The 21,683-nt window shown below is 42.6% G+C and overlaps 2 protein-coding genes across 4 annotated transcripts in view; one reads left to right on the top strand and one right to left on the bottom strand.

Moving 5' to 3' along the window:
• The window catches only part of dync1i2a (dynein, cytoplasmic 1, intermediate chain 2a), a 14,689-nt gene extending 9,548 nt beyond the window's left edge, over positions 1 to 5,141 (top strand). For both annotated transcript variants that reach the window (XM_028394602.1, XM_028394601.1), the window contains 7 exons: positions 1,236 to 1,382; positions 1,474 to 1,587; positions 2,035 to 2,168; positions 3,134 to 3,278; positions 3,675 to 3,815; positions 3,948 to 4,073; positions 4,295 to 5,141. In XM_028394602.1, the coding sequence (XP_028250403.1) occupies positions 1,236 to 1,382; positions 1,474 to 1,587; positions 2,035 to 2,168; positions 3,134 to 3,278; positions 3,675 to 3,815; positions 3,948 to 4,073; positions 4,295 to 4,408 (921 nt within the window). In that variant the 3' untranslated portion in view covers positions 4,409 to 5,141. The remainder of the gene's footprint in view (positions 1 to 1,235; positions 1,383 to 1,473; positions 1,588 to 2,034; positions 2,169 to 3,133; positions 3,279 to 3,674; positions 3,816 to 3,947; positions 4,074 to 4,294) is intronic.
• LOC114426919 (calcium-binding mitochondrial carrier protein Aralar1-like) lies at positions 5,090 to 21,683 on the bottom strand. 2 transcript variants are annotated; one of them, XM_028394599.1, is made up of 18 exons: positions 21,599 to 21,683; positions 21,070 to 21,123; positions 18,717 to 18,859; positions 18,295 to 18,410; positions 17,615 to 17,754; positions 15,796 to 15,942; positions 15,526 to 15,664; positions 14,529 to 14,622; positions 13,128 to 13,212; positions 11,798 to 11,879; positions 10,696 to 10,854; positions 9,714 to 9,766; positions 9,444 to 9,524; positions 7,424 to 7,564; positions 6,305 to 6,443; positions 5,892 to 6,050; positions 5,705 to 5,795; positions 5,090 to 5,634 (listed from the first exon to the last, which is right to left on the bottom strand). In XM_028394599.1, exons 1-18 carry the CDS (start codon positions 21,608 to 21,610, stop codon positions 5,427 to 5,429), a joined length of 2,043 nt encoding a protein of 680 aa, XP_028250400.1. In that variant the 5' UTR covers positions 21,611 to 21,683; the 3' UTR covers positions 5,090 to 5,426. The 2 variants fall into 2 exon arrangements, with proteins under 2 accessions (XP_028250400.1, XP_028250401.1); XM_028394600.1 differs by lacking the exons at positions 18,295 to 18,410; positions 21,070 to 21,123; positions 21,599 to 21,683 and having other exon boundaries at positions 18,717 to 18,855.

The following is a 21,683-nucleotide window of genomic DNA, read 5'->3' as shown; positions in this document are numbered from 1 at the left end:
TGCAGGAGCTGAGTGGAATCTGAGCACTGCAGCAGGATTAAGTGTGTGGGGCAGGGCTGGTTATCATGTGCATCTAAACAAGGGCCCTGTGTTCAGACAAGCTAGCTGGGAGAGCAGTTGAGCTCCTCCGCTCTGCCCACCCTTATTATAATGCTTGCCCTGAGGCTCCTTCACCAAGACAAGTTGAGTAGAACCACATGTTGTTGCCTCCAGAGCGGATGTAGATGCAGGCGTGTTGTTCAGATGAATAAAAACTGAACAGAAGTGTGAATGCAGTTTTTTTGGGGGCCTCCACGTCGGCTCAAAATTAGGTTTTCCTCACAATTTTCTGCAATAAAGTCCTTTAGAAAGAATATTTATTGTGATAAGTAAAGTGGTGTGCATGAAGGCCGGGCCTGTCATAGTCAAAAATTATGTTGGCGAGCCTCAGTGTTTTTTTTTTTTTCAGTACATTGTAAGAACTGAGTTGAATCTATGAGAGATGCGTGCGTGGTTTTGTTTAAAGACAGTTCTTTATTTTTGAGTTGAAGCAGAAGATGGAAACAGCAGCTCAAAGTGGATGCTGTCCAGGTTCTGCTTATTGGCAACATTGAAGTGTTGCTGATGTAAAACTTTGCAGTGTTGTGCAGCATTTGGCTGTACATACATTTGCCTTGTGGTTAGTTACTTACATGGAAATCAGAGCCATGTTTTTTTAATTACATTTTTACATCATCATTCTTTTAAGTAGAATGTGAAATGCTTGTAGTTCAACAAAGTTGGGAATGAGGATTAAAGATGAACGTGCATGATAGAGTCATTTGCACAAAGACTGCGATAATTCCTGAAGATCAGACATCAGCTTAATGTGGTGTTTAGTTTAATTTCAACTTTTTTCAATGTCACATGTAGCTTTTCATCATCTGGCTGACTGACCAATGACTTCCCAGAAAGCACTGGTTTTATGGAGGTACTGGTTGGCTTGAGTCACTGATTGTTACTATTATAACACATTGGTTGGTGTCACTACTGGCTGTAGTTGTTACTAAGGAAAGAAGTCATTGATTATTAGCATGGAAAAACCAATAAGCTATTGTTTTTTTTGTTTTTTTATTAAGCGAACACTGATTAACCAGTGTCACCATGGCAACACTGGGTGACTAGTGTCCCTGACTGTACAACGAGCACTCCTTCTACACTAGGCCTCAAACGTATCAATCATATAACATCCATCACTCACTCTGTCTCTTTGACAGTCTGCTGTTATGTCGGCGGCATTTGCCAAGTTCCACCCTAACGTTGTGGTGGGGGGCACCTACTCAGGGCAGATTGTACTCTGGGACAACAGGAGCAACAAGCGGACCCCCGTGCAGAGGACTCCTTTGTCAGCAGCAGCACATACGGTACCAGAAAGACAACTGACACGGTGGACGTACACTGTTTTTAAATTCAGCAGAAGATGAAAATTTCTACCTGGTTGTGTGTTTTTTTCAGCACCCAGTGTATTGTGTGAATGTGGTCGGCACCCAGAACGCCCACAACCTCATTAGCATCTCCACCGATGGCAAGATGTGCTCCTGGAGCCTGGACATGCTCTCACAGCCACAGGTGATATATATGCAGTTATATATATGTGTGTGTGTGTGTGGGTAAAACTGACATCCATTTAAGAAAAAAGAGCTTACTTTTTGTGTTTTGTCTTCCTGTCTCTTGACTTTCACATAGCACACACTTCCTGTCCCTCACATTCATGTTAAATGTCAGACATTTTGGCTGGACTTTTGCATTCCAGTTTGGTATTTCCCTTCGACTTTTCTGCAGCTCATTTTTCACTTTGAAGAAAATTATTTTTGCTAGGTGTGTCATTTCATTCGTGTTGCCAAGACCTCAATGTCAAACTTTCATTTTTTATAAAGTGCTAGTTGAATTCAGATTATGCATTAATAAACTGTCAAGAGATTTTTATAGGTTGTGCTTGGCAGAATGTGTGTTAACATAAAGCCTGAGCAGGGGAGCTTGTTATGGATGTTGTTCCATGTTCCCTCCCATCTACAGGACAGCATGGAGCTGGTGTTTAAGCAGTCCAAAGCCGTGGCTGTCACCTCCATGTCTTTCCCTCTTGGAGATGTCAACAATTTCGTGGTGGGCAGCGAGGACGGCTCCGTCTACATGTCGTGTCGCCATGGAAGGTGTGTCTATAAGCAACCGCAGTCCCACCCAAACCCCAGCAGGAAACTGAGGCAACTTGTTAGATCCACCTAGGACAGGGTGTCAAATAAATATAGCCCACTCACTTCCAGTGCAGCGCAAATCCAGCACTTGATCTCTCTGCTGTTTGAGGTTTCACTCCTGCCCAGTCATCCTGTTTTTCTTTTCCGCTTGTCAGTTGTGTTTGTAAAGGTCGTTTAACATAAACAGGGCACACATGCGGGGGAAACAAATCATTTTTTCCCCCTGTTCTATTTTTTTTTCGTCGTGGTATGTTTCTCTGGGTGAGAGAGTTTGTTTACAGTCAGTCGTCCCAGGGAGAATGAAAACTGCAGTTCATCCCACAATGTTCTCATTTTTGAAGACTGGAGCTCTCTCACGGTGGATGGTCCTTAGCAGAGGAACGTGGCTTAAATCAGACCTGTTGGCCCCACGCTAAATGTCCTGTAGTTTGCCCAGAGACCGCAGAGAGGGGATAGCTGCTAGGATTTGCAGAGCAGAATCACCTCTCTAATTGGGGGAATAATTTTCCACCTCATTTACAATGGTATGATACTCTCATCGCAGTTAATAATGCATAAGCATCACTCATGCTGAGTATTTACCTCTCTATGTTAATTATCAGAGCCTCAGTTGGGTAACAGCTCTGCAACATGTGGTTGAAGGGATGCAGGCACTTTTGCCACCCTGCTGGTAATTACATGATATAAGAAAATGATTACTGTGAATACGTCCAGCAGAGGTCCATCTGCGCCTGCAGCTTTCTTTCATGCTTAATGTGATGCCTGAATGCTTATAAACAGCAGTACTACCTGTTACCCCTTTGGATCTGTGTTGTTTCTGCATATTCAGACATTTGAGCGGAACATTGTTACTTCACATCTGCTGCTTTTAAAAAAAATGAAATGTGTCATGCTCAATTTAATCAGCTCTATGTCCTCCACAGCAAAGCTGGCATAAGTGAGATGTTCGAGGGCCACCATGGTCCCATCACAGGGATCCACTGCCACACAGCTGCAGGACCTCTAGACTTCTCCCACCTGTTTGTTACTTCTTCTTTTGACTGGACTGTCAAACTGTGGAGCACCAAGGTTTGACTGAGAAAATGCTTCATAGATGTTAGAGATTTAGTTGAAATGAAGACTTATGGGAACATATTAGTAAACCTGCAGTATAGAGCATGGTAAAAATGAAAAGTTGATTTCAAGTCTTATACTTCTGTTGGTATTGATTAGATTTGATTGAATTTATTAGCTGCATCTGACTGAAACTTGTAGCCCTTTAACAGATCAGAACTTCATGAAGGCACTGGTGTTCAGTTGTGGTTGTAAGGTTAAAAAAGGTGTTAATTAGCCCTTATGGTCATTTCACCCAGCCATGTAATCCAGTGAGATTCCTGAGTAACAGCTGAGTGTAGATGGACACTTTCAAAGCTGTAAATCAAATGCAATGATTAAAATGAAGGTTTTCTTTTTCCCTCACTGCAGAACAATAAGCCCCTGTACTCATTTGAAGATAACTCAGATTACGTGTATGATGTCATGTGGTCTCCGACCCACCCTGCTGTGTTCGCCTGTGTGGATGGAGTTGGTCATCTTGACCTGTGGAACCTCAACAATGACACTGAGGTATTAACATTCCTTCTATGTTCACACTCTCACTTCACTGCATCTATTTTTAGAACAAAACTTTATATATAAAGAATTTTACCTAGGGGATAAATAAAGGAATTTAGATTGTGATCATCTACACTGTCTTAGGTCCCCACTGCCAGTGTGGTAGTAGATGGTAACCCAGCCCTGAACAGGGTCAGATGGGCTCAGTCTGGCAGAGAGATTGCGGTGGGAGACTCTGATGGACAGGTTCTTGTGTATGATGTTGGAGAGGTGAGCACCACTAAATTTCTCGCTGCATATTTTTTAATAATAATAATTATTGTGTGTGTTGTGGGCATGATTCAGCCTCTCTGCTGCTTTTACTGATGAGCAATTAATTGCACAGCATGGCCAGTTCAGCCTAATCTGATTATTTAAGAGCCTTTGAAGGAGTTAACTAAAACCATTCTGCAGCTTGTGCTTGAAGTCTCTCTGCTGCTTTTCTTTTACAGCAAATTGCAGTTCCACGAAATGACGAGTGGACCCGTTTTGTTCGCACCCTGGCAGAGATCAACGAGAACAGGGATGATGCAGAGGAGCTTGCAGCCCAGCGTCTGGCTGCATGAGTGTCTTGCAATAAGCAAGATGTTTAAGGGACCAGTGTGAGCTTGTTATCAGCCCTGTTGACTTTTTTCTCTTTAAATCTGAATGAAAACAAACTTTTTTGTTCTTGTTTATTTAGACTACTGCCTTCTTAGTTAGCTGGACCATCACCGGTCTTCCTCAGAATAACACAAGCGGCAGGGCTATCAGCGCCAACTTCAAGCCATAATTCACTAATCAGTCGTCCTTTCTTCAACCTGATGCCTTAAACTTTCATTTTACTTTTGATTGTAAAATCCCCAACTTCCTTTATTTACAGCAGGTTAACAAGGGCCTTATTTTTCAAGCCAAATACTGTAGGTTTTTCACTTCACATTAAATGAGTCAGAGCATGTCTCCATCAATCTTTAAGCACCAGGAATGTAATCATCTCATAGCTGGAACTCATGTTGTCATCTCTGCTCCTTTTAGACTTGAGGATACAAACATTCACGTGTAAAATACTTAAATGTTCAGTCTTTCTACTTGGATGTTGTTTTATACTGCACCAATGAAGCAGTGCAGCTCCTGCTTGACTCAGCGGGAGGATGATCGTGTATGCTGTACCTTCCCTGTGATTCCACATCTGTCACATATACCGATGGGATCCATAGAGAGACTGTTTTCTTGGTGTCAAAGCTGAGAATGTATATTTCACAGTAAAAGCAGTTTGAATGATTTATTTCAATAAAATACAATAAATACATTTAAATTATTTCCCGAAGTCCCTGTTCATGATTTTAAAATAAATACTTTGGAAATATCTGTACATCCTTGTGTCTCTTAAAGATACATGCATACCAAAGCTGTCGCACACCACTGCAGCAACAAACCTTTGTTATACCATAATGTCCCTCTGTTAAGAAGTACAATATGTACAATAAAACTGTGCAAGCTTTGCAAAACAAACAAAAAATGCATTAAAGCCATACTCATGCAGCATTCATAGTAAGACAAGGACTGGAGAAGCATGCAGCCCTCGCAGTCATGATGTGCGATGCTTTACAAGGCCTGAGTCCCCACTGTGGACTCTGCTGGTTTGGTTGTCGTCTCTCCAGAAGGTTTGAACTTTGGCAGGTGCAGACCAAATTTATTCTCCACACCAGCAAAGGTTCCAGCAGCCAGACGGTAGCCGCCCACATGGTCTGCGGTCACAGAGGGTAAATCCTCCATCTTATGTTTGGAAATGGGCTCAGAGCCAGTGGGACGACTAAGGAGAAAGCAGCATTAGGACAAAATGCACTCCATGATAAAGAAAAAACATAAAACAATGTACTTACTGTCCTCCAAAGTCAACATAGAACCATCTCTGTAACAGTTCATAGGTCACCAGAGTTACACCAAACTGTGGTGATGATCTGAAAACACGAGCTAAGAGGAGGAAAGAAAGAGTTTAACAATTAGGACTTTTTCTATGGTCCGTCACTTTCGGAGCAATGAGTGCATGTCTCTGTGTGTGTGTGTTACCTCCTGCGCCCTTCCAAAATGCCTTGAAACCTTCCTCCTTGAGAATCTTACTGAAGCAGTCGAAAACTCCATTGTATGTTGTCTGGCCTGCTCGGGCCGCCACCTGGAGCCTAGTCTTGATGACATCAGCAGGGGTCACCAGTGAAGCTGCTGGTACACCTTGTTTTTTCACAAAACAAACACAATGAGGCGCCTTTACTATGCCAAGCGTCACATTCTGATATCCCTGTCACAGCTTCATGCAGTGCTTGAAATGGCTATAGCTTCCTCTGACAAAAGAGCTGTATATACAGTCAGGCTACTTAGAGGCTCGATGGATAGAGAGTGCATGGAATACATTTTTGGAGAATGAAGTGTGACTTACGCCATGCCAGAAGCTTTTTGGACATTCAGATACTCCAGATGTTTGTTACCTGCAATAGCTCCAGCAGTGAGCAGCTGCAGCGGCCCCAGCCTTCCCTCCTCGTCTGTCAGCATCAACTTGCTGTGGGCATAAACAGGAAAGTAGATGGCGGAGAAGGGGATGTCACGCAGGAAGCAAGCTTTGGCTCCCTAATAGGAGAAAAAAAAAATCATTATTATTTAAGAAAATACATTCATTGTAACAAGTCTGATAAATAAGCATAGACGGTTTGTCTCAAGGATTAACTGGCCTGGAAGCTGATGTATTCAACCTACAGGGGGCATTGGTGTTAATGGTGGAGCCAAAGAGCCTGCAGGCAGAGCTGCAGCACTGGGCCTCCAGAGAGAGATCCATCACACACACACAGCACTGTGAACCTCAGTGTGCTGGCTTCTTCTACCTACAGGAAGTCAGCTTTTTTTGTTTAAAACAAGCCACACACTGTCTGCCACTCATTAAAATATGGAGAATGAACACATGACTCAGGCTGCGAGTAAAAGCCACAAGGATCTGGAAAGGAGCAGTAGCAGAGCGAAAACCCCTCACTAATTTGCTGTTGGTTGTTGGCAGCGGTTCCGTTTGCATGTTTAACACTGTTTTGGAAAATTGCAAACAGTCAGCAAAGCAATGTTTTGATCTTCCAATTTCTGCTTCTGATCTCCATTATGTCTGCACACATTCAACTGTTCAAATACAGTAGTGTTTCATGTGTGCATCATTACGAGTACATTCCAGCCGATATTGTGTCACTTCCTCATTTATTTACTTTATTTATTTATTTATTTATTTATTATGTTGCTGACATTTCTAAAAGAATAATCCTTCAACAAGTCAAGTGATTCGCTCTTTTAAAATTTGATACAGGATTTGCTGTTGGCATGAAACGGTTAATCAGACTTGTGGACCCACAACAATACATTGTAGTTATCCATTTCTGCTTCCCTATGACATTTTAAAATAGAAAAAATGTTATGTTATGAGATATAAACAAGTACAGAGTGAACTACAACCAAACAAACTCGTCATGTTATATCCTGGTATCTCAGGAGCATCCTTCTCCTGCCCTTGAAGGACAGCTAGCAGAGGTTGCTGTTGCAGACGTCATGGTGCTGCAGAGGTGCTGACCTACCTTGTAGAGGCCAAAGAAGCCCAGGTCTCTCACAACACTCAGGGCACTGATCCTGGGGCCTGTAGTGATCTCTCCAGCCACCTGCAGGCGGATCTTAACGATCTCCAGAGGATTGGTGAAAATCACCTGGGAGCCCCCGGCCTGCAGGACGCAACAGAAACAAAATGCTGATGAGTGCTTTTACAAGCAGACATGAAGGTTTTCTAAATGACGTCTGAGGGGTGAAAGCGGGGTGCTGATGTGTAAGCATTTCTTCCTCACAGGAATTTAAAAAAATTATCTCAGTAAACTTCAGCACAAAAGATACTTTTTCCTGGTTCTGATGTGATATTGTCAGAGAGTGGCCTTGACAGGAGGAGGAAAAAAGAGGCATTGATAGAAGAACAACTAGGGTCACGAGAGAGCAGGCACAGGGTAAGGAGGAGTCTTGGCTCATAGTTGGGAGGCTCTGACCCTGGCACCAGCCCTCTGCCCCCTTGCCTCCCCTGAGGCACCTCCTGTGGCAGGGTGAGCAGCCCAGCCTGGCCTCGCCCTGCACACTTCCCAAATTCACCCCCCATTCCCAGGGGAGAGAGCTGAATCACCCGGACGGCTCGGCGATGCCCTGAAGGCACGGCACCCTCTGACTCAGGCACATTTATCACCCTTCCCGAATCTAATCAGGCCCCAGGATGGCTGCTGGTGACACTCAGGGCAGAGGTCTTATCTGTAAACATCCGAGCAAAGGTCTAAAAAAAGCTCTGGCACATTTAGTCATTTTCAGAGTGGAGGGGGGGATATCCGCTGCTCTGAAGATTAATGCACTCATCCCATCTCTTTTATCTTCCTCACTTCTGTCTTCTGTTGGAAGCAATCATTTCAGACTAACACAACTTTAATGAAACAACACGTGGGACATTTCATACAGAGAAGTGGGGCATATTTTTCACAAGTGTCGTCCTGAACGGGGGACCTGTAACGCTGGCGACCACGACTAAGGTATATACAGCGTTGTCAAATTCAATCACGCTGAGCAAGACCCTGCTTCATCCATGACCCTCCAGGGCCTCTTCCTCCAATTACACCCTGACAGGGGTCGTGACCCCTGCAGACCCCACTCCTCTGAGTCCAACCTGCAGCCTCTGCTCTGTGGGCTGTTTCTTTTCAACATGGCCAGTGGAGAGTGAAGGATTTATATCTATAATCCAGTGTTGATCACACAGAAGGTTACAGTGCTGCAAATTAACTGGGATAACAGAAATCACCTGTCGTGGTGCCTGTTTTAAAGGAACTTAAAGTGAGTAGACATGACAAGCTGAATAATTAGAACCTCTCACATGTAATTAAAAATGGGTCATTACAACTGATAAAAAAACATGAAGTGTATACATGTAGTATACACTTAATGTGTATCAGTGGAAGTATGTTCAAGTACTTTCAAGTAGTTTTGCAAATTAAGCTTCTGCAAGGAACACAGATGAAGAGCGGTACACACTTATAGCATGTAATATCTATCCAAATCTCTACAATATAGCACTTCAAAGCATTTGAAATATTAATGTACCAAACTGTAACTTCATTTTTTCTGAAACACACTTGTATTTATTTCCCAGTAGATTTTTTACTAATAATAATTAAACGGTTTTTTAATCTACAATGCTTTCATTTAGTTTCATTGCTCTTGCAGTTACTGGTTTTAACATGACCAAATCCACACTATTATCTCAAATATCACAAAAAGTTAAGCAGCCTTTATTCAGGCAGCTTTGGGATTCTGAAGAAGGCTTGTGCTGCAACACGTGGACTTATTTTGAAATAGCCGACTGAATAGAAGCGTCTTTACTCTTTTGCGAGAAGAGTATCTTCATTATACATGTGCAAAACTTTCAAGCACTCCAGTGCTGTTTTTTTATCCCTTTTTTATTCTTAATTACTGTACATTGGGTGTACTTTGTTTATGTTTTAGGTGCACCTTCGTTTGTGTTTTGAGTTCATATATTATATTGGTAGATTTTAAAAGGATCACTGGAGCCATGCTTACACATCCACCAGCGAGAATCTCTGCAGTAAGAGCGATGGCACCATCTTGTTCGGTGAACTTGTCTCTGACAAAATCATTCACCTGGGAAAAAGATACAAAAAAAAGCAGATGAGACACAATCCTGATCTTGATAGCAGGGCATTAATGTTAACTTGTGGTTGCAGTCACATCTTGATTGCAAAGATTTTCTTTTTTCCATGCATGTTTTTTCATTCACAGTAAGCCATTCAGAGGAACTTCTTGAGCCACAGTGAATGTGGAATGACTTGCCGTGAGTTTGATAGCTTTCTCCGGGGCAACGCCGATAAGCTGCGGGAGGAGACCTGCAAAATATTATTCATAGATACCATTAGAATACCTGACAGAAGAGAGACAAAGTCTGGCTCAAAATGAATGCACATGTTTTATCTTTGCCGAATGAATACATCCACTGACAGCTAGAACAATATAAGCTGCAGGGTTCTTGTGCGTGTAAAACAAACCCATAAATATTTACAGATGGTGGCTGATACATCTGATGCACCAGAACACAGAGGTCCTATTGAAATTGAACAAAAAGTCCAAAAATATGACACTGCCGGTGCGTATGGGATCAGAGATTGCTGAGGCCTTCATCCCACTGTTTGTGGGGAACAGAGAAAGCTGTGTGGTCACTGACAAGTTTGGGAGGGGGGAGGCTGGGTGCTACAGTGGCGATAACTGCCATACTGTTTCACCGTCTGTCCTTCATCAGGCCAGATAAACTTCTGAAGGAGCTGCTGAGTGACTAGTGCTGGTATGCAGCCAAAAAACAGCCGAGCGTGTCTGTCTCTGAGTCAATCACCCTCTTATCATGTGCAAGAGAAGAGGAAGGGGGGGCAGATCAGAGCAACGAGGTGCTGCAGTGGTGGAGGCAGCAGTAGATGGCAGTCTTTGCTTCCTTCACATGAAAAGCCCGAGGGTAGAAGTGTTACATATCACTAGCCTTCAACACCATTATCAGCAACCGGGCAGAGGCAGATCAGACACCGCTGCTACATGAATACTGGTCATCCTCCTCAGGGAGCTCTCCCAGGTACTGAGATAAGGAGAACGTGACCCCTATTGTTTCTGTATTTACCGCTGAGAAAGGAGGTCAGAGGTTCTTGGTAGCAATTAGCAAACTATGCTCCTGATATTAGCACACTTTGTAAAACTTGATGCCTTCCCATCAGATTTTGGTTTATTTCACATGTTGCCCCACACAGTCTGTATAAAACCTTCAGAGTATTACCTCTGTAAAATCCGAAGAACCCCTCGTATCGCAGCACTTTCTTTGCACAGTCGAAGCTGTTCTTGTACATCAGCTCTCCCACGAAGGAGCCGGTAGAGCGTTGATTCTGCATGCGTGTCTTCACCAGGTCGATGGGGTAAACAGCGGTGGCGCCAGTGGCTGCAAAACACACACACATGATGAGATGCACGACATGAATGACATCTCAAAGTTCCTGGGCCCAATACTAGATAACATCCAACATGACAAATAATAACAAAATATATTCTCACATTTCACATGGTAAAATTAATCATTTAGGCAATTATTGTGACTGTGGTAACTTTTCAGTTCCCTTATTAGTCTATTATTTAGGTTTAAAATGTGACTTGGAAATAAGCCATTTTGTATCCCCAGTTTATTTATTTTGCTGTAATAATTTTGCAGCTCTGTTTGGAGGATGATGTTAATGAGCTGTGTTTGTGCATGCACTTAAAAGTGGCTGTTATTGAGCTCAGGGTCTGTGGGAAACTTGCTCTATAAAACACTTTTTAAGAATCAACACTGAACCCCTGCTCTAAGCTACACTTGCCATGTCTTGTCTCACATCAAAGGCTGCTGTAATGACTCTTCTTTCTAACATGTAAACTGCTCAGTCAGCAGAGAGGGTGAGAAACAGCTCATTATCCCAGCAAAGACGTGCCGGTTTCACTCTGTGTCTCATGATATATATCTGTCTTTCTCTAACCCTGCCTGAATTGGCCACTGCTGAATGATGACTGATAAGTCTTTGCGCGTTTGGGGAGAGCAGACACATACACACATGCACAGAATTGGAGTGTGGGGCAGTTATGGCAGAGGTTCCTTGTATCAGTTCCCTGTAGTGTAATTAGAGAGGGAGATTCCAGGGAGTGCGGTTCCGGAAGATTTGTGTCATTCCAAAGCTCCGACTCCAACGACAGCCTGGAGCCACTGGTGGCACGGCAGCACAATGCCGGAGCCTCACATCACAGCCCTTCTCCCTGCAGGACAATGGCCGGCCCCTGGGCCTCAGCGTGCCAGTCAGCCAGCTAAAGTTACCTCTCGGGCGGGCCGGGGGCTCTGCTGCAGACATGTCACTCACCTCCAGCGATTGAGCCCAGGGAAAACCTGTAGGCAGACTCTGCAGCCTGGAGCCAGATGGGTCGAGACATTTCGTGAGTGTGCTGTATAGAAAGAAAAAGACACCGGTGGTCATATGAATCTGGAGAAAGATGAGGGGATCAGAACACTAACCATGAATCGGCTGACTATTAAACTATAGCAAACCAGATACATTGTGGAAAGAAAAATGCTATGGGGTACTCAACAACGGAGGAAGGCGATGGAATGTGGACATGTCATATAATGTCGGATTCTTCAGCAGTCCGTATTAAATGTCACAGACAGACCAGCTCTGGATACAGAAAATGACTGTGTGAACCTGTAACTGGGTTTTTCTACACATGCTACATGTGGAGCAACAAGCTAAAGGTCCTCCTTTTATTTTTACTACAAAGTATGATTTCTCTGTTATCCACTTGATCTCTGGTTCGGTGTTTGATGTTGAAAGCCGAGGCCCTTTTGTTTTCACTGTGGTGCAGAGGAACAGATTAGCCCCACAACCCTTTTCCATGTACAGATAAGAATCTACATGAATATTACACAGTCCGAGTGCAACCCTGTTAAAGCATGAGCGTGAGAGTGTGTGTGTGTGTAGGTTGGAGTAGTGGGTAAGTCCTCCCAGACCAGATGAGAAGGGAGCAGAGCAGATCAGTCTTTTCCTCCCTCCAGATGCTTCCAACGAGGGTTGCATGCTAACAAGATCGAGGTCTTGATCAAAGGATTTAAACAATTAGCCTTACTTCCACTAAAGGGCAGGCCTGAGAATTGCAGCATCCCCCCCACAGGAATCAAATTCCAGACCTTTGAGCACAAATCCCAGGAGCATGAGTGGCCTGAAAGCTCTGACCACAGCCTGATACAGAGCCATGTTATCCGGTGGAGGCTGGAACTATTTTGTTCTCCCACATCCACCTTGACTCCCACTCCTCTCCTGCCATTAGCAGACTTTGCTAAAGGCTCCTAAAACTTCTTGAGCTCCACACTGATAAAAGCCTCTTATTAGCGTCTCAGATGTGTGATTGCAGCTGATGTGTATGTGCAGCTATAGTGAATAAAATAGAGAGAGCCTTTCATGGAGAGGCATAACGCAACAATCCATCCCCCTTCTATGACTATAATTGGTGTACTTTTATCTGGGAGTTTAAGAAATGCACTTCACAAGGGAAGAAAAACATGGGCACTCTGCTAATTCACTGACTGAACATCTCCCTTTTTGCACCTTTCTGAGAAGGAAACTGAGGGAGAAGAGCAAAAGGCTTTGATGAAAGGCAGGAGGATGTGAGGTGTATTAAAAGAGTCACTCAGACTACCTGTCTTTGGCTCTCTGCTAGGTGGTACGGCATGGCTCCTTCCTCCAGCGGGGCTATCCTCTCGATGTCTGCGTGGTTCAGCCGCCTTAACGCACAGCACCAAGGGAGGGAGAGAGGGAGTTAGGCCAGGAAAAAGCAGAGAGCCCTGCATCTACTTTGGGTTGTAGCCAGTGATGTAAGATTTTCCACAGGCCTTTTACTGCCATATAACTTCAAGTTACTGCAACTTTAATTTAAGCTTATATAAACAACAGACAAACAAAGCTGGACGAGCGCCCGTGCCCCAAGAACCAAAAGAACGTGTTTTGTTACTGAATGTTTCAGACCCAAATATTCCCCGCTGGCCTGACGCATCATAAAGTCTGCATCCATGTTTTATGTTCGTCTTGTAAATCAGCCAGTGGAGCCACTGTTGTTAAACTGAATGAGCAATAACTTTATCTTTACAGCCAATAAACAGGCCTGTAACATATTAATCCATTAATGGTGGAATTTGAAAAAAAAAAAAAAAAACACACACACACACAGTTTTGTAGGAGTATACTACAATATGATGAACAGCAGTGGAACCTACCTGGATGGAAAAATAAAGTAAACTTTCATTTCCGGTGCTAATATTTCTTACATGTATGGCCTAATTTTTTTAGCACACACACAGCTTTTAGCGTGTCAGTACACTACTATGAAAAATAACACAAGCAGCCATGACAGTTTGCAAACCCTCACTGATGATGACTGGAATTATTATTATAGACTAACACATACAAATATCAACCGTTTCGACAAGGTTCATTTGGTCTTCACCTTATTTGAACTATGATAGTATTCTTTTAATCAGACCAGTGTTTAATCAGACCAAAAAAAAACATAAAAAACACTGGTCTGATTAAAAGAATACTATCATACATAAAATATCAATATGAAAAAACTTAATTTTGTGCTTTTTTGAATGATTTCAAATATTTGTTTTAAATACTGTGTGAAATATAAAATGTGTTCAGTAATCCAAAGAGAGACTGACACCACTGTTACAGGAGAGAACAAGCTAATGCAAATGTTTCCAGGGGATCACAAAAAGTGACGGACCTTTGACTGCGTGGCTTTATAAGGTATTGGGGTCTGCTGCTTGTCAGTGGTTTTGGAATTAAACTGAAATGTATTTGTTTTTGTTTATTTTACCGTTCCAGTCATATTACTCCTCAGCCTTTTCTTTTATATTAAGTCCTGCCAGGTTCTTCACTTTTTGGGGTCCCCTGAAACGTTTCCGTTGTCTTGTGTTTATTTAATTTCGATTGTGTCATAATTATTTGCAGAGCACTTTGCAGTCAAACTGTTGAAGACCTTTTGCTTTAAGTTGCAGCTCTCTCAACCACAGTATCTAACAGTCAGTCAGGATCTTACCCAGAGTGAGAGTGGAGACCGACCAGCTGGAACAGGATGTCGATCTCCATTGGAGTGATTTGGCCAAACTTATTTGCAGCATGACCAAACTCTTCTACGATTCAACAGAGAGAGAAGAGATATAAGTGTTTTAAAGTCCGGCGTGTTTAAGTCAGAAAACTGAGAGGTGAAACTGAGAGGTATTTTATACAGTAGGCTTGTGTTACATAGTATTTGCAAATACTGTTGTCATTTTGGTGTTATTGATTTAGATGTGGATGTTTTGCTGCTATGCTGAGAGGTTAGAGAAAATGATTTCAAACCATTGAACCAATTTTGTATTTGCTTTACCTGCTTTTCCTGGTGTACCTCTAATTGAACACGTATTCTCTCAGCAGCACCCTGCATCTCTCTTTTATCTGTCCTATATATTCAGTTCTCTAAGTGCTGCCTGCTGAGAAGCTCCATTGCCATCAGGTGGTCTTTCTAAAAGGAAACCTAATGGTAGTTGTTGAGGGAGGGAAAAGAGTTAGTTATTCACTTCCCCCATAAAGACCTTCCAGTCAGATGGTTGCAAGCCTGCTTCTCCAACCTTGGGACGGGCCATGATATACATTTCTGTGACTGTCAGCTGACATTAATGTTTGCTGTGAATAAGTGATGTTTGATATAAATAACAATAATTATTTGCAAATACTATCTGCCCAAACTCTGTTTCTACAAGGAGGAGGACCATGAAGAGAAAGTCTAAAGTCTGCATCTAAATGGAAAACACAATTAGAAGCAGATGTGACTGACAGTATGACTCTCTGTTACTCAGGTATACATGTAGGAGGGGGGGTGATCTCATTACCAGATTAAAAATGTTCATTTACCTTAGTAATTTAGTGCTACAGTAAATGTTCCCTGTGTGTTCACTCACACCACTCTGTCGAGAAAGTCAAAATATGATCCAACAGCTACATTTATTGACACATAAAATGCAGACAAGATTATTATAGGTGATGCTAAGCAGTACCTTTTGTGACAAGAGTGTCTTTGTGTGTGCCAGCAAGGGTGCTGTAAATCTTGCGGATCAGCTCCATGTTGCTGAGGAGGGAGTTGAAGGCGTTGAAGTAGGAGAAGCTCACCATGTGGGAGGTGCTGCCTCCTGCAGCCTACAGAAAGACCCAAAGTCTGTCATTCCTTCTGTACAGTACATACTTCAAATCACAGCATGTCTTTGAAACTTACACCTAACAATGATTTTTTGTAATGAAATGTAACAAGAGATTTTTCTACAACTCACTGAAACCAGATTCTCCTCTACAAATGGAGTCAGCATGTAATGTCTGATGGTGGCCATGATGTCGCTGAAGTCCATGGCAGTGATGGTGCCACTTTTGTTCTTGTCTTTTTGTGCAAATGCTTGGCGGGCATGCTCCAACTGCAGCTCCTGCAACGACAACACACACACATAAACACAGAGAAAAGGTCAAGCTGTTAGCTGACAAAAGAAGCAGTGTGTTTTTTCCTGTAATGAGGATCTTCAGCTGTGAAATGGAACTTCGAAGGAAGAAAGTATAATGATATCAGTGTTAGACAGATGTGAAAGTCATCAGATGTGACAATGTCAGACACAGCTTTTGTAATCACCACTGTCTCTCTGGAGACTAATGGAAACCATGTCCTGAGAAGTCTGATCCTAGAGCCGAGCTGGGCGGCTGGTGAGACGGCCGGCAGGTGTGTCTGCTATGAGATGATTCAATATGACAACCATGCAATCAGAGGGGGATACAGGGGAAGGCTGACCCCGGGTCAGTGTCTGCTGTCAAAGCTCATCGCACAGAGCCAGAGGATTGTGGAGGAAAGTCACTGCATTATTGAGCCGTTTCTTCCGCTTACACTCTGATAACCTAATCAGTGGATTGTTGCTGATTAATTCTCACAATGTTTGTTGATTATATTGTTGGAAGCTGGTGATGATACCTCTCAAACATCATACTTTTCAGACTTGCAAACCTTGCCTGAACTCACTGAAGTTTCAAGTCCAGCCAAAATGTCTAACAAACACAACATGGTAGGATTTATCTACACACAGACGAAACTAAATGTGCTTGGAGATGACAGAAAAAACAAGAGAGAAAAAAATAATGATGTATGTAAATGTAATTCTGTACACACACAGGTCTTTGGTGTAGTGGTGGGAAGCTCTAGTCAAGTATGATGAACCACAAAGTGCTCTGAGGGATCCCACACTGAAGTGGAGACAGAGCACAGCCAGTATAACTCTTGGACCACCCAGTTTCTGCATCAGACCACAGCCCTCCAGTACGACCCAGGGTTCCTCCCTCTGTCACTCTGCTGCTGCTGCTGCTGCTGCTGCTGCTCTAACAGTATAAAAGTCTCAGCGAGATTCAGGCAATGACCAATAAAAGCAAAACAACAAGTGTCTTAATGGCACACTAGGCTGCCGCAAAAACCACCAATAGAGCTGAACAGACAAAACACACCCCACTCTGCTCACTTTCAATTATTCTAAGAGATCATGTGCAGCGTGCCGTTCACTTTATGTCATTATTATTTGTCCCACAGCAGGATAAAAATGCCTCGCCACAGGGTGAATTTTTTCACACTTACTGGTGCACATGCTTTCTACAAAGAAAGGACAAGACATTTTGTGTGCTGTCCGTGTGTTGTGTAGCACATTATGATACATTTCTAAAAAAAAAAAAATGTTTATTCAAAGGTGACATTATGAGATTATGGATGCTTTTAAATGATTAAGAACAAAACCTCCACTGTAAATCTAATGTAGCATGTTGAAAGGTTTGCACACTATAATACGTAGTTTTAAAGGGCATTCTTAGACATTTATTTGCTAGGGTAAGTGTGAATGACATTACTATGAGGCCCCAAGTTGTCTAGTCACCATTATAATAATGGCGCTTGTGGACCTCTTTCTGGATTTCCAAAACCTTAACAAAGAATGAATACATTGCCTCCATGGACTAAGAGACTGTATGATGGGACTATAATGGAGGATAAAAACTGCTAAGTCTTCCATAAAATAACTTTTCTGTATAACATGTTAATTCTGTCTGTCCTGAAAGAGTTAAAATGCATACCTGCAGGAACTGAGTGAACTCTGTGTAGCTGAGGTTCTTGTTTCTTTCGTGGCCAAAGTGTAGCCGGATGAACTCACACTCCCAGTTGAAGGGAATGTGGTGATGAACTGTCGTCTGGCTGAAGATGTCACGTACATTCTCTGGAAGAATGAGACAGGAAGGCGTGAGCACTAAAAACATCATAATGTCCCTCTCAGGTGCTCATTTCATTCGTAGAGGGAACCTCATTAAAATACAAGAAAACCGGACAGCAGAGCAGAAGAGGCTGTTTGACAGTCACACTCCTTTTACATGTTGAGAGATATGAGTATTTTCAGGATGTTTTCTGAGTGAGCACTACTCTCAGTTCCAGTCGCCTTCATGGAGAAAGCACAGCAGCTGCTTCTTTGAAAGACCTTCTTATTTTATGACATACTGGATTCATTTCTCTTTGTGTCAGATGAAGCTGGGGTAATGTAATATTCCACACTGTTCTGGCATGAGATGACAGAGTCCATGCTGCTAGTACATAACAACGCATAGATTCCATAAAAAAACTGCCCATGCACATCTAGTAATAATCCACATGAAGAAAACATCTCTAGTTATTATAATTTTCTGCTGTTTAGATTTCACTCAAAGTGCTCTCGTAGTTGAGCGCACAAACACCAGTGAGCTGACATTAACTACCGTCTACATACCAAATGAGATGTTCCCTGTGCCAGTCTTGTCAAACAACTGAAAGGCAACTATAAACAGGGCATCCGGGGCACACAGAACGGATTCAAAGGCCAAAAACTCCTGGAAAGAGATCAATCTGTTTGGATGAGTTGACACAGTCTAGCTGCTCTACAGCTGCTAATAGAGCACTGTTTTTGTACATTTTGTGTATTAATTTGCTGATCCTGTGCTGATGGCTTGTTATCTGTAATTGCCAGTTTTATATGGAAATTAAATTGTTGTCAAGATAAGCTGCATAAGTGGGAATAGAGTGTTCAACATACATCAAAGGGAACAGATGCTATTTTATACCACAACCTGGAACTAAAAGTGAACAACACGTGAGGAAACCTGAAACCATAAAAGACAGGTTGTAAAAGTCAAATACTGGAGCAGTGCTCACCCATCTTTAGTTGTGTCAGCCACTCCAGCTATCAGCTCCACGGTCTTGGGATTGTATTGAGGCTGTATATGCAGACCCAGGTAACTCTGCACAAAGTCCCGGGGGGTCATGTAATGCTCGCCATCCTCCACCACGCTGGCATACTGCAGAGGAGCCACAGACAGAGCTGTAAACACTGTTAAACGTTGATCGATGTGCGGATTTATATTGAGAATCTGTACGGCAGAAATTCTATTATGTGCACACAAAGGCGTAGACGCAGAGCTCTCTCGATGGGTATCTCTTTTCTTTGTGACAATACGGTGTTTGTGTTGTGCTTTCTATACCAGCACATAGGAATCTCAGTTTACTGGTCCTACATAGTGTTTTACATTTACACAATGCCATGCTGCATCTCATAATGACAGACAGTATTGAACAGCACCAGTCTCTTTCAAGTCATTGTCATACTTTCACTTCATTTAGAGCAAACCAGCAGTACATCTCCAGGCTAAAAAAAAACAGCCACCTCAGCCTCAGATAAAAGACATAAACACAATTCCTGCAAAAATATCATGAATACCATAAATGTGGTTAGAGGGTATATGAAGCCTGCTGACTGTATGAAGGCACCAACAGTCGTTGCTGATGCTGCGATGAAATCTCTGATGTCTAATCTTAACATACTGACATCACGTCAATAAAACACATATGATAACACTGTTAATCCAGCTGCTCTTAAATCAATTCAATGCGGGGAAAATGCAGGAACTTGCTGAGTGTGAAATCAACCAGAGGGAAAAGGAAATGTCTTATAAAGAGCAAACCAATCAACTTGCATCTGTAAAAAGTTAGCTCATGTTTTGTGGGAATTTTCTGCAGGCAGTAAAAAAAAAGCAGCATGTGTATTACAGTAGACTCACCAGTCTGCAGGACGTATATGCAGAATGTGTATACAACAAACTGCAAAGACTCCAAGAGGAGCAGAATGTAGTGACGACAGCTACATGTCCTTGGTGTGTGCTGCTGTATACCCACATAAACACTACCAGCAGGGCCGGCCCAAGGCATATGTGAAATATGCGGTCACTTAGGGCCCCCAAGAGCACCAAAAGTCCATGATGAAATATCTTTTATATTTAAAAAAAAATAACATTGATTAATTTAAACGAGATGGTATGGTAATGATAGTAGGTATAATAACCACACATCGCAGCCTATAGGAGGATGAAGCATCTGATGCTGACGTGGTGGTATGAAATTTTGGTTAGGGCCCCATAAAGGCTTGGGCCTATATATATATTATTATTATATATATATTATTATATATATATATATATATATATGTACTATATGTACTTTCTACAAATTTGATCGGGCAAACGTTTGTGTTTGTGGCTCATCTTCTAATCTTGAAATGTTGAGATACCTCACCATGAAGTTTAAATCACTGTTATTTCAAGAACATAGAACACAGTAAGAATAAATCAATGGCATCAACCTCCAGGCCATGTGTTGCCTGAGTGTTTCACTACACTTGACTGAAGCTAAACATGCAGCAGCACAGTGCTCAACCTTAGAATCTCAGTCTGTCTTAAGGTCATTTTTAGAGCTTGGGTTGGATTTCAAGTTGGAACAGAGATAGCTCTGGAAACACAAGCGCGGCATGAACTGGCAACAGAAAGGCCACACTCATGGGCCTGAGCCAAGCTCAGATAGAGAGAGCATGTGATGAACAGAGTGTGGGAGGAGATCTCCACGCCAAGTGTTTTCAGGGCTACAATTCAATGCACTCTGCTGAATTAATGTTTTAAGTGAAAATATTAATTCCAAGCAATTTATTGCCACATTTCTCTGTCGCATGATTGTGTATCTATTCACCCTCACAGTAGGCCTCAAGTAGTTCTTAATCAAATTATACAGGCAGTCAGAATGAGCTTCCAGTAATTAACTCTTCCACCTGAATATGCATTACAAATTACGCAGCCCTGTTATAACAGAGTGAAGAGTTGTTGAGCGACCATAAGGCGACTTGCAATTGAAATGCTCCTCAGCCCTACTTTCAGGAACAAGTTTACACTCCAAACAAGACCCCTTTGGGGTAAACAAACCTCCACAGCAGGTCTGGGAATTAGTGCCTTTGATGGTACAGTGAGTGATGAGGAATTCAGTGACATGTTAAAGAGCAAAACTCACCACACACACACACACACACACACATTAAGTCAAAGCAAAGGAAAAATCTCTGATCCAACATTAAAGCATGTGTGTGACCTTTAAACTGTAATGTAATGAATACTACAGAATACTCATTGCAACTTCTATACATAGTATTTCTGTGTGAACATGTAGGTTAATACTCTAAGTGTCTTACCTTCAGAAAGATATTCCTCAAGTCATGAGGATCAGCTCGTTTTGTCTCTTGCACCTAGAACATAAAAGTTAGAATTTGCTTTGAAAAAAGTTCAGACTCAGAATATGATGATGAAGCCTATAGTTTGCAGCTGTGCCATCAATAGAGCTGAAGTTCAGTCTGTCACTGTTCAGCTTTGATTTTTACGCAGTCGGCTCTGCAGGATCGATCACAGACGACTCTGACAACAACTACAACAACCTGCATGTGGAAATAACCGTGCTGCGATCCTTTCAGGCTGCAAAGCACAAAACACGCCTCAAACCACAGCTCTAATACACAAAAGCAACAGAGGAAAGAAATTACAGCTGTCTCTGCGAGGCCGGGGGAGAGATGCGCCTGTAAAGATGCAGGGATAAAATAAAGAGGCGCTCCGCTGCGGTTTAGACACAAGCGCTAAACCCGCGCGTCCGCGCACACTGCGCTAACCGCACAGCCGCTTTAACCGCCTTTAAAGTTAATATCTGATAAGAAATGTTGACGGAGTCACCTTGACGGCCATGCTGGATGTGACGTCAGCTGCAGTGGACTGGCGCAGGCGCTGGGCTTCGGGATGACAGCAGCAGGCATGACAG

This window comes from Parambassis ranga, chromosome 21, assembly GCF_900634625.1.
Source record: "Parambassis ranga chromosome 21, fParRan2.1, whole genome shotgun sequence".
In the NCBI taxonomy this organism is placed as follows: domain Eukaryota; kingdom Metazoa; phylum Chordata; class Actinopteri; family Ambassidae; genus Parambassis; species Parambassis ranga.
The sequence above is the reverse complement of the archived record's forward strand: the minus strand, read 5'-3'. Positions and strand labels throughout refer to the sequence as shown.

What these genes read in the sequence shown, in the direction of transcription:
- LOC114426919 (XM_028394599.1), bottom strand. An exon ending in CCTGGGCTCAATCGCTGGAG is followed by an intron (nt 10,855 to 11,797) that starts GTGAGTGACATG and finishes TGTGTTTTGCAG; the next exon opens with CCACTGGCGCCACCGCTGTT. An exon ending in ATTTTGGAAGGGCGCAGGAG is followed by an intron (nt 5,796 to 5,891) that starts GTAACACACACA and finishes TCCTCCTCTTAG; the next exon opens with CTCGTGTTTTCAGATCATCA.